Source organism: Tympanuchus pallidicinctus, unplaced genomic scaffold, assembly GCF_026119805.1.
Source record: "Tympanuchus pallidicinctus isolate F22 unplaced genomic scaffold, pur_lepc_1.0 scaffold8, whole genome shotgun sequence".
Classification (NCBI taxonomy): domain Eukaryota; kingdom Metazoa; phylum Chordata; class Aves; order Galliformes; family Phasianidae; genus Tympanuchus; species Tympanuchus pallidicinctus.
The window spans coordinates 39,278,860-39,291,749 of record NW_026294802.1 but is presented as its reverse complement, the minus strand read 5'-3'; the positions used below and the strand labels follow the sequence as shown (position 1 = coordinate 39,291,749).

Below are 12,890 nucleotides of genomic sequence, written 5' to 3'. Positions count from 1 at the left end.
TTACTTATTTATTCCTCAACCTGAACAAGAGACTCATTAGATTTAAATTCTAAAGAAGCTTCTGAAGACACATTAGTTTTGTAGCACTGCTAGATTTTCTGTGATGCTGCTCTCTAAAACTTATTTCCATTTCATTAAAAGCAAAATGGATATGAATTCAACCATAATTGAGTGGAAATTGAGGTGTAATATCCATACTTGGCATAAAATTATAATCACATATATGTTATTGACACCTTAATAGCCTTTAGCTATAAGCAAAGAGAATATGAGTGTTAATATGAGTTATAATAGCCAAGAAAATGAGTGTGAAATTGTTAGTCTGTAATGGGCTACGCTGTTTTAATGTCAAAATATGAACTAAAAAAGCCCAAACTCTGCTGCCATTACTACCTCATTATCCTGATAATTTATACTTTTCACTATGGTTTTTAATTTCCAAGTAACTGACTTTGAAATTCAAACTGAAGGAATCAATTAACAGTGTGAACTAGACTGAGAACTTAAATGAGGACTAGAATTTCATTACATTAGAGACAGAGAATAACATGCAGTTTGTATTTCATGTGTGGAGATACTTGTCAGAAAGGGAGTTTCAGTCTTTTATAGAAGCTACCTAGCCAGGTGATGGTAGGTGAGACAAGGGTCACAAGCAATGAGTAAAGCACTGATCTGCAAGCACAGCAGCATGTTACAGGGGTGGAAGTGCAGAGATAATGGAGCAGCTGCCACAACTTACAGTAGGTTACATTTTGCAATGGAAATCAAGCCAAAGAAAAGAATGCACAAGTACAAACAAAAAAAGAACAAGCAAAAAAGTAGTAAGTGAAGATATAGACTCAGTTTCACAGTAACGTTGAGCAAGGGGACAACAGCAGGCTGGATATTAAGAGCATGTGGAAACCAAAACAGAAGTGGAAACCATTGCAGCCAGTAATCTCCATTCCTGAGCAGTGAAAGAATTGGCCCAGGAAACTGCCAGATTTGCATTACAAACTTAAAACAAAGATCCATTCAGCATCAAGTGATCCAGTAGTGAGAATAATAAATGGAGTACCACTTATTTAATGAAGGGAAACAATGTGGATGCAATAAAATAGCCTTTGAAGGAAAAAATAAAAAAGATCAGAAGCAAGGAGATAAGTACAGAAAACAGAACAGGCTCTCTTGTCACAGAGCCTGTGACAAGCAAAACTGCTTGCTTGGCAAGATACCTGTTTTTTTAGACAACAAGGATGTAACTCTCTAACTGGGCTTCAGTAAAGCATTTTAAAAGTTTCATGCATAACAAGATTAGAATAGAGAAGTAAACAGATGAACAAGTAGAAGAGAATATTAATGGCTGTGTTGGTGCAAGAACCATTGGGATGAAAGAAGGTGAAGAGTTCCACAGGAGCAATAATCTTGGGATCAAACTTCAATGTTTTCATTGTATAGCTTGGCACAAAGAATATCAGCCAATAATACAAAGAACTCACATAAATCTTGCTGTTTGGAGATCAGGATCTTACTGGAAAATAGTTGCTTCTTTCATAGCCAGTGCAGAAACAGGTACTTTGGAGAGAAAGTCTACCTAGAGATATCTAACACAGTCCCTTCTTACCACACTGTCTGTAGAGAATGTCTAGGTGACTTCATTAAGTGGCCTAACTTTCTGACAGCTGAACTATGCTACTTAGTGGATGGCATAACAGATACATGTTACAGAGAAAATAATTCCTGAAATCCATGAGAAAAAAAACTATATATGTGTACACATGGGAGAAATTCAGAGTTTAGCTTGACCAGACTTGGTGTTCAACTCTAGCTAATTAAGGGGTGCTCTATATAAAGATAATCCAGTCTTCTGCTCTCCAGCAAGGCTGCTTGCTTTCACAGGGCAATATGGTTCAAATAAGCTTTGCAGGGTGAGGTTCAGTGATTCAAGGGCCAAAAAACATCTGCCTCTAGTTTGCCTTTACAATGAACTTCCAGACTGCAATATTGAGTATCAGGTGAAAAACAATAAAGTACATTAGCTTTTGGTAGCCACAGGCAAGATTCTTACTGCTGAGATACATATCTAGGGAGAGAATTATGAAATTACAACATAAATCCATTTTCTTACTGAACTCTGTAGTTCTCAGTGATTTTTCATCTCTGACCTGTGTGTTCTCAGAGCTTAATCACAGAATCACAGAACTGTAGGGGTTGGAAGGGACCTCCAGAGATCATCGAGTCCAACCCCCCTGCCAAAGCAGGTTCCCTACAGCAGGTCGCACAGGTAGGCATCCTGGCAGGTCTTGAACATCTCCAGAGAAGGAGACTCCACCACCTCCCTGGGCAGCCTGTTCCAGTGCTCCGTCACCTCACTGTAAAGAAGTTCTTGCGCACATTCATGCAGAACTTCCTATGCTGCAGTTTCCAGCCGTTTCCCCTTGTCCTGTCTCCACTCACCACTGAAAAGAATCCGGCCTCGCCATTCTGCCCCCCACACCTTAGATATTTATAGACCTGGATCAGATCCCCTCTCAGTCTTCTTTTCTCAAGGCTGAACAGACCCAGTTCACTCAGCCTTTCTTCATAGGAGAGATGCTCCAGGCCCTTCACCATCTTCGTGGCCCTCCGCTGGACTCTTTCCAAGAGATCCCTGTCTTTTTTGTACTGGGGAGCCCAGAACTGGATGCAGTACTGCAGATGAGGCCTCACCAGGGCAGAGTAGAGGGGGAGGATCACCTCCCTCGACCTGCTGGCCACGCTCTTTTTAATGCACCCCAGTAAGCCATTGGCCTTTTTGGCCACAAGGGCACACTGCTGGCTCATGGCCAACCTGTCGTCCACCAGGACAGGTACTACATAAGGAATAACTAATGTAACTTACTAATGTAATTTGAAGCATACTACAAACCCTAAAATAAGCTTTTCGTACAGCATATAAAAATATATTCTTTTAGGTAGCCATCAAAACAAAAAATGACTCTATTTTACACTAGAAGATTTTTCATGGCTTTTGTGTAAAGAATCATCTGTCCCTATGTGTTCTGCTCTGCAGCACAACATTTGGTGGTATCTACTACTACAACTCAGTATACAACTCTTGGTCACAAAGAAGATTCACTTCAGCTAAAATTTCAAGTTTCAAGGTCCACAGTAGAAGAAACTTCAAGGTAGAAAACCAGAAAAAAACCACACTGATCATCTTATTTGCCCTCCCGCTTGTTTCCCCCCCTTTCCACTAGATCACTTGATAATCTACTGCAATAAGACAGGAGATAGGATCTCAGCAGTTTTAAAGCTTCAACAGTGCTTTCTCCATACTCACTTTTGGCACATGTGGATTAAATTCTACTGCTCTGTGAATAGCTTCTACTGCATTCATCTCTGCAGTACTCAGCCCTCGCCTTGAGGCAGCCTCTGGAGAAAATCTAGAAAAGCAAAGAAGAAAACATTGGGTCAGAAATGCTGGTAGGAAAAGGACAGAAAAGGAATTAGACCATGGGCCCATACAAGCAAACTGAATCAATTTCCTGGGCTCTCCAAATTTCTACAGTAAGTGGAAACTAAACGATCTGTTATGTCAAGGACAATGAAAATCCCAGCAGAAGTGGAAAGCATGTTTGTAGCTAGTCATGGCAGGAAGTCAGTTGAAACAGTCAGTTCTTTCTCTGTCACTAATCTAAATTCACTCTAGGTACCTTTTCTAAGGGGCATATTCAAGACTGAAGTTGCAGAAAAAAATAAAAGTGAAAAAACCCAATGCCAAATCATTGTTGGAGGGTTTCTATTAAAAACAGGTTTGGGGAGGTTTGAGGGAGGTCCCAACCCAATGCCCCTGGGTCAGGTTGGGATGGAAGCACGATGCAGCAGCAGTAGCAGGTGGTCTACTGGCCGCAGCACCATTGAAGGTAGCATGCCCAAACTGTGGGCGAATCATCTGCCCCAGTGAATGAAAAACCAGACCATGCAATCTCTTTCTCACCTCACACCCCACGGCTAACTCCAGAGCTGTACTTGGCAGGCAGACACCACAGGGAAAGCTGTGACAACCTTAGCCCTGCCCTCCCAAGCTGGAGTCGCTGTGTAGGGAGGAAAGATGTTGCAGTAGGTACTGGCGATCTACAGGATAAAAAGAATGAAAGAAAATTACTTAGATCTTGATGTGTACATACACTTTAAAAGCAAAAACTGTCAGGATGTCAGTCAAGAAAATGGCTTTCCACTCTACTTGCTTTCCAACTTTAGGGAGGCATTCTGACCCTCAGGTGCACAGACACAACTCCTGCCTGGGATTTGTGTGAAGGCATCTGAGAGCAGAATTGGGATTTTTGAGCTCCATCTCACAAAGAGCTGAGCACACTTTTGGAACGGGCTGGTGCTCTCAAGTCCACAGGCAAAAAGTAGATGTGCTCAGCACCTTGGAAGGTTGAGACCCAAGAGATAACCATAACAGGAATGAGCAGATATTTGTGTGTCTAAAAATATGAACAACTTCTACCTCTCAGAATCCCTGACATGGTAATGCTAAATGCACCTGCCACTATCTAAGCAGTCTTCTGACAGCTTTTGTAAAATGACGTTATTGTCAGTGTATCCACATTTATTTATTACCTTTTTGGGATCAGGTTTATGGAAAGTTGAAGATGTTCAGCCACACAGCACCTTTAGTTGAATTTTCATATATTGACTAGAAAGCCAAGGCACACCCACCACAGCATCTTTTAGTTGTATATTCATTATACTACCTAGGAAGCTAAAGCTCACCCAGGTAGTATATACAGAAGTGAAACACGAAGGCTATTCCTCTTCTTTTCTTCTTCTCTAATATTTGAAGTGCAATGTTTATTCAATGCATCTTTTTTTCAGATATAAACCAATTTTATAAATTTCTGCAGGACTGAACTATCCTGCTTACTCAGCAGATTGTCAGGGTGTGGGCTCAGCTAAGAAAAATCTTGAGTTAAATCAGGAATTTCGCTGGAGAGTGGTTCTTATGCACTTACTTGTCAGAGACAGCTCTGGCTTTGAGCAATGCAGCTGTGTAACATATTGTTGCTGATTTTGGTAAGCTTATATCTGTGGAAAAGAAAGAAAAAAGTAAATATCGGAACCCTTAAAAGTCTGCAGACAGAAAAAAGTGTTTGATACTTCAAAGTATGCATGGGATGTACAAAATTATTAAGTGAATTCAGAGTACATTCTGTCCTTGGGACTCGTACTACCATGTTGCATGGATTTCAAACTTCCAACCAAGTTAAATATATACACTTTAAAACTCACAATAGTGAATTGCTATTTAAGTAGCAAAAGAGGCCATAGAGAACTAAATGTCATGTCACAAAGAGTGACATGACAGAGATATAGTGAAAGAATTCATACTCTATTTCATAAACATAAAGGTAACTGGAAAATGTGATTTTTTCCATAGTTTATGAAATATCTAAGAAATACATGAGGGCTCTTTTTTCCCTCCTGTTTTCACCAAGCAGCAGTTGTTTAATACGCATACGTGGCAACTATACAAGTTAATACAGACATCTAAGTGGATTTTACATGCAACTAAAAACTATTAGTTAAAGATCAACAAGAAATAAGGTGTTTTGCCTGTTAAAGAAATTTTGAACAAAAATACTCATCAGACTCTGGCCATTTTATATTGTCCCAGATATGAAAAGCAGCCATAACCCTGACAAAACCCATTAGTACAACTTTATTGATTTATTCTCTACCAGCTGAGTGGCACAAAGCACACAGAGAGTAGTAATCAATACTGCATAATAAATCTTAGCCATATATTTTTTCTTACAGATACGAGAACGATTGTCACACTAATGATCTACCTAACAGACATACTACATGCTGATGAAAATATTCCAGTGTTAAAATGTTAAAGATTATGCTTAAAGGAAACAAAACAAACAAACAATAAAACTCAACGCTTAGAGCTGGATTCTGCACACAGCACACTGTCTACTCAAGTAAAACCCAATTGGGTACTAAGTTATCAGAAGCATTATGCCTAGAAATAGTACTAGAGCTTCCTACAGTAAATACTGAAAACACAAGGCACTGGACTAGGCCAACTGTGAGAGTGGAATCAGACTACTGCTCTAGGAAATACCTGTCCCTCAGTTTGTCAGTAAAGGTGAGGCGTACAAAAGTTGTTGGGGGCTACCCTATGGTACACTCCAACTTAATTTCACAGGACTACTTAACTGTAGTTAACTGTAGTACAACTGAAATCATTAAAATCTAAAAAATCTAAAATCTAAAAATAAAAGCATGCAGAGCAGACTAGGTGAAGGATATGTTAGTTACTGCATTAACAGAAGCTGGCTAAAAACACATACAGAACAACTTCAGTGACAGCAGGAGAAAATGTTTCTAAGGACCTCCAATAGCTCTCCTTATACCAGGTTTTACTCATCATTAGGAGTTAAAAGCCATTTCCAGTAAACAGAAACAATGTTTTCCCAAATACACCAGTCTTTATTTTCCAGTTGAAGGTTCATTTTCAATCATAAATGGACTGAAAGGTATCTTTGAGTGCAATAGGAAACAAAATACAAAATACAACAAAAAAACCCAGAGACTCCAATGATTTGCAGTCATTCATAAAATGTTTTAAAATTCAATAAAAGTTTTAAAATTGCTCAGTAGAATATCATACTTTCCCTTTACAACTGAAGTGCTTCTGTGGGCCAGTAAGTCAGTGTTATCTCACAGAAAATATTTTCTCCTCCGTCAGTTCAAACCTAGCAAATTCCTGCCAAAGCAATGGGATTTTTCAAGAGAATGCTGTGTTTAAATCTGACCACTCGTGTTCAAAACAACAGAAATGAATAAAATACATTGTTATTTTAACAATCCAAAAGAATTAAAGTCCGAGAAAAGGTACATCTGCTCCCTGTCCACATCCACAAAGAACACTGGGGGAGAAGAGTAACTGCTTAGGTGAAGGGCAATATTGGCACAAGGATAAACAGTTGAACGTGAAGTTTAAACTGGGGATTAAAAGAAAGTTTCTAGGAAGTGAAGTTGGTAGGCAGGTTTGCAGGTAGAATAATGGGACAAACAAAATACCTATATACCATTTTATAAAATTATATGCACTATAATTTTAGGATGGAGCTTTCTCAGCTCACGGGAAGTGTAATATCATGTAGGGAATGCAACAGCAGGCAACCTCACTTCCCCAGGAGGGCTCTTCCAGAACTGTGCTCCTAATAAGCAAGCAGCAGTTATTTGAGGATAATACCTACAATCCCTTGGCAATAGAATACATACATACAAATGTCCATGTTTATGTTGCTGTGGAGATAGTGATCACCCTTGCTAGGTCCATGCTTGCTTCACTCCTGCATTATGCTTTTTGCTTGCTCCATTTTGGACTACGTATATTTAGTTCTTCTATATCTTGGCCTGATTACTGTAATACTTTAAATTCCTCATATAATTTAGGTTTCATTTCCTAAATTGCACTCTCATATTCTAGAAAACAGCATAAAACAATTATGCCTGGTTACAACTTGAACTTAGCAAAGGAATCAAGTCTAAATTAGCCCTAGGAGATAAATCCCCTGTCAGGAACTAAAGTGAAGGTATTCATAAATGAGTGGGTCCAGCTCTTCGAGCCACCTGGGAAAATATCATCACATATACTATTTTCCACCCTTCTACTATTACTTGTGGAGTTCTCACCATGTGCTGAAATATGTGACTGTGATTCTGTTGTTGAAACCATCAAGACATTTTTGCCTAGTAAGAATTGACATAGCAATCTTTAAAAAAAAAAGACTCTCCTTCTTCTTTATTATCTTCAAACTGAATACAAAATAGTCTAGACTTAATTAACAACCAATTTCTTTGAATTAGCCTCAGTCAGCTTTTGGAAGGGTGGAAAAGTGAATCCTCCCTAGCTGTTTGCTTTGTAACTGGCTGTTTTTGAGAGTGAACTAATGGAAAAATACTATGGATAGAGACCTGCAACCATTAACACCACTATTTCCCTGATCATGATATCCAGAATATACCATAAATCATCTACATAGGTCTTGGGGTTTATGATTCTCTTAAAACAGCAAATACACCTAGAAATGATGAATCTGAATACAGACTAGGGCAGCATCCCTTAGTCAAGTCACCAGAAAGCCCCACGTATGAAAAGATGAGCATGTTGCAATTGCTTTAATCGTAAATAATCAAAAATCAAAGTCACTAATCAGTCATTATTCCCCCCCTATTTTTTTATCCTAAAGGATACATTATTCCCAAGTCAGCAGTGAGGATTCCTATGGGCTTAACTTTGGATAGGTGAGTAGTCTTATCAGCGTTAAGAGGCCTTAAAAATTTACTGAAATAAGCCACAAATCTTGTCCATATTTTGCATAGTTAAGAGCATTCCAGTCAAACTGTGAGTCCTTCTTTGTACAGTACTGGAGTCTACATTTAAGCTACCAGATTCATTCATACATTTCTAAAAACGTAACTGTTAATTATATTAATAAACCAGAAAAAGTTTTGTGAAGACATAAAAACAAACTAATGAAATAAAAGACAGGTATTGTGCTATGGCTCGGTGGTGAACTCCAGTGCTGATTTTCTCTCCCTCAGCTTGTCTGCAGACTCTGGGGTTTAAGTGATAGGCCAACACTTGCCTTGTCAGCACAGAACTCCCCCAGATCTCTGCACCTGCAGACTAGATTGTCAGCTCTTGCACAGGTGGTAGAAGGAATTCCTTGTGGGAAAGACTGAAAGTGGTCTAATAAATAAATATGTGTCAGCTGGATGAGTGACGACAAAAGAGAGATGCAGTCATCTATAAAGACACAAGTATTATGTAAGGATGTGAATTAAGCTGATAAAAATGGTTAAGACAATAGCAATGGGATAGAATTCAATAATGGAAAATATTAACTGAACCTCAGGGGAAAAACACTTTGTCAGAAGATCTGCTGTCTTGTGGCATTACCTCCTACAAGAACAGTCATTGCCTGGGCCCTTTCTCCGCAAAAAAAAAATGTTAGAAACAATGTTGGAAGGAGCAAAACTATGCTCACAACAATATAATGTTTACTTTGGGCTTGCAACAAAAAGCAGTTCTGATTTTCTGTAGCTTTGACATTCTTCCTCACTGGTGGGAAACATCCCAATCAAACAAACACTTCGCCACAGTGTACAGTAAGGCCTTCATTTTGATTCCCTGAAAGAACAGGAAAAGCATTTCAGCACAAATGAGGAGTGTTCTATTTTGCCATGAGCACAACTAGCTCTTCAACTGTTCAGATAAGGACCTATCTTGAAGCCACTGCTGGTTGTAAATATGTCATAGCTGAGATGAACATCTTGGTAGCCAGAGCAGGTGTCTATTCCCTTGATTTTACCATGCTCAATCTTTTATGCATTTAAAGGGGAAGGAACCATTTATCCTACAGAAGATTTAAAAGATCAAGATCAGTGCAATTAGTTCAGAAGCCTCAAATGTAATCATACAGCTAGAAAGCCAATCAGTTGGTAAGGACAGAAAACTGATGGAAAGACCAAGTAACAGGTAGCAAGTGATTTTGAGATAAAGAAACCAGTTCTCAGATGCAGAAACTGAAGAAGAAAACGTAAGGGAAAAAAGGACAAACCATTCTCCTGATACTCCTGTTATCCAAACTGGAGGTGTTGCCTGATTTGCATTTGAGATGGTAGAGTAGGCTTGGTTTGACTTTAACTAAGAGGAACTTAACATCTCTCTTTCAAATAAACTGAACTATTACAAAATACCATGAAAGGTTGCTTCCATTCTGCCACTTGCTATATCTTTAACTCAGAAAAAAAAAATTTCTTGCACTGGAATGGAGAAGAAACATCAAGTTAGCTCCACCAGGTAGAAAATCTCTTCAGTAGTATCAGACATTATCATGGTGAGCAACGAAACGGATGGCCTGCAGCTGTGATCTCAAATATGTATATATACACAAAAGCTCTAGAGACCATAGCTGATATAAATGAATACTCCATCTAATTAGTTGATTATCTATTTACAAAAGAAATGCTGTGAAGTTTGATGTAATTAAAATCTACATATTTCATAAGTTGTAAGGACACAAAAAGGACAGACTATAAAAAGTAGAATAACCCTGAATGTGCTGCATTCTAGAAAACTTATTTCTCTACATTAACTATTTGGATTTTGAAACAGTAAAGGTCCAAATTCCTTTTATGCTTGACTTTCACAGGAAAATCTGTCAAAATAATTCTGCAATCTATACTCCTAGACTGAATAAGAATACAATCAATTCCTGATCATCATGCATATTCCAAGACAAATACGACTGTTCCTAATTGTTTATTTCTAAGGTTTGCATTTTGATATCACACTAACTTAAGAGCATGATTGTTTGAAGTAAGTAGTTACCAAATAAAAGTGTAATAGTGTGGAGTAGAATGAGACCTCTTTAAATAAAAAGATAATAATAATAATAAAAAAAAAAACACAACAAAAGACAGAATCCAAACAAACAAATCAAAACCCTCACACTTTATTTCTATGTATATTAAGTTCTAAATTCTCTTTTCTAGTGATCCGAATTCAGAACTGTCTATATGGTGATGTGATCCTTCTCCTTTGCAAGTGCTTAAGTCAAAGGAGAATGACGATAAGATATTCCCCCTGCAACCCAGAAGGCTTACAGTCTCTTTGGTAAAGACCGACTTCAAAGAAATAAGAAAACAAGGAGTGGTTTAGGGAGCGATCAGTGCATCAGTACAACTACATAAATGGGCCTCTATCCTTTCTAAATTTTACTTTCAATTATCAGGAAGGTCTGAGCTGTCACACAACGCTCAAGTTACCAGAGAATAACAATCAATGGACCTGGCTGTCCAAGGAAGTTAATAAACCGTTTGTTCTAAGCATCACAACAAGCAGCTCTACTCCACTGAAAAACAATCAGTTTAAAAAGCAAGGGAAGAGCAGATAAACATTATCTACTGTGAACACCAGAAGCTTATTCCATCAACATGAGTCTCTTCAGCATCTATAACTATTTCTGCTGTAAATAACATGGATGTGTGTCAAAACAGAGTCAAAACTTCTTTTAGAATTCAACAGTATTTAGGTCATCTGCACTCTATTGACAGGCACTGAACTCTGAAACTATAATGATGTAGCTCTGCAGCAGTGCATGACTTCCCACTAATGAGGCCCTTTTTCCATGAATAATGAGTATAGACATCAGCTCTGTTGCCAGGTGCATAATATAAACACTATTTAACACACAGCTCTTGGTAAAGCAGTGTGTCTGCTTGCAGAGGCTGAGGTTTTGCACAGTGTGTTCTAATGCTTTAACTCAGGGTGGGAGCAGGCCACTCAAGAAAATAATTTGTTCACATGTTATCGAAATACAATAAGTCAAGTTTGGTCCCAGTCAAAAAAAAAAAAGACAGTGGAGTGGGACCAACAGAAACTGTAGATGGGAAAGCATAAATGAGTTCATTGTTTTATAATCCAATAAATCTTACAACACATGAAGCTGATGAGTTCTAAAATGAGCTGAGACTCCGTGAGATGAGCCTTCTGAGACTCACGAGCTGTAAGAGTCATACTGGTTAAGCCTGTGCTTGTGGAGTCTTCGTGTATACCAGCATATACAAATACCTCTGCTTATATAAGGCAAAGAATTAGATGAAAATGCAAGCAGATAAAGTAAAAAGAGTTTTAGTTAGAAAAATACACATCTGATACATTTATAACCTCAGTTTTGACTAACATCAGATGCTTCTGAGAAAACAAAATTCACCTTGCATAGTTTTATCACCTTCTATAACACAAAGTGCTACCATGATATTGTTTAAAACTAGAGACCAGCTCAGTATGCAAAAGTAGACCTAGCACAGGAGCTTAATCTGAAATTTGGGAAGGCTGATTTAATTCCCTGTTCTGCCATAGGTCTGCTATGTCCCAGAGCTATTATTAGAGAACTACATTAAAGAGTAGGAGGTGTTAAAGTCCCACTGTGCCTGGGGCAGAAAAATAGACATTTCTATTTACTTTCTTTCTAATGTGCCAAAACACGTGGGGAACTACATCTGCATCACATACCAGGTTACCACTTCAACTGCAGATTTTTTCAACCAAACTAAGCATGACCAAGATCTCTAGTAGAGTTGCTACTGCTGCTGGATGGCAGTACTTAAAAGCCCAAGTAACACTTTCATCTTTGCTTAGAATGATTCAACTCCAGAAAGAGCTGAAAACATTCCATGTTGGACTGGTAGCAACAATTGCTAACAGTTGCAAACACTTCCCTTAAAATACCTCAGCTCAGCCATAGGCTGAAATTTGGCAGGTTAACCATGTTAGCAGCAAGTCAGCACTCAACTGCTAACCTCCTTAAAATTTCTCTTAGTTTACTAAGTTATAAAATGTTAGAAGAAAGCAGCTAGTACATATTAAATGGAACCTTTGGCTTTTTTTTTTTTTTCATTTATACCCTCTAAAGATTCTTTGTTCATCAATTGTACTTCTCAGTATTATGATGAACTTACACATTATCCTTTTGCCACAGTTCTGTGTAATTATATGGGGCCAAGCAGTGCAGCTCACAGGGAAAACCTTCTGTTTCTATGGGCTCTTATTCTGTTTGACATTTTGGCACTCAAGCAGAGAAAGCTCAACAAAGAGAAGACATAAGCCACAGAAAAAAAGGGGAAAGTGGAAAAGGTGGTAAGTGAAAAAGAAAAGATGGCTAAGACAGGAACTGTAAAGTGGGTGAGAAGATATATTATGACCATCACTGCCCTGAAAAGCCAACCTGTACAGGTACATCTGCATGGGGTAGAGATGAAATTGAAAGTGAGTAGCACTGGCTGAACAAGGAGCTTCTGGTAGGAACTGGGAGCAAAAGAATGCAGAAACTTGCTGT

General features: G+C 38.4%; 1 protein-coding gene across 7 annotated transcripts in view; it reads right to left on the bottom strand.

Annotated features, from left to right (window-relative positions):
- Positions 1-12,890, bottom strand: part of ST7 (suppression of tumorigenicity 7) — a 134,108-nt gene that overhangs the window by 15,237 nt on the left and 105,981 nt on the right. For 6 of the 7 annotated variants that reach the window (XM_052668454.1, XM_052668459.1, XM_052668456.1 and 3 more), the window contains exons 10-11: positions 4,980-5,052; positions 3,302-3,404 (exon numbers count right to left, since the gene is read on the bottom strand). In XM_052668454.1, coding sequence (XP_052524414.1) covers positions 3,302-3,404; positions 4,980-5,052 — 176 coding nt within the window. Of the gene's footprint in view, positions 1-3,300; positions 3,405-3,958; positions 4,096-4,979; positions 5,053-12,890 lie in introns of those variants that run through there. The other variant, XM_052668461.1, reaches the window with a different exon arrangement.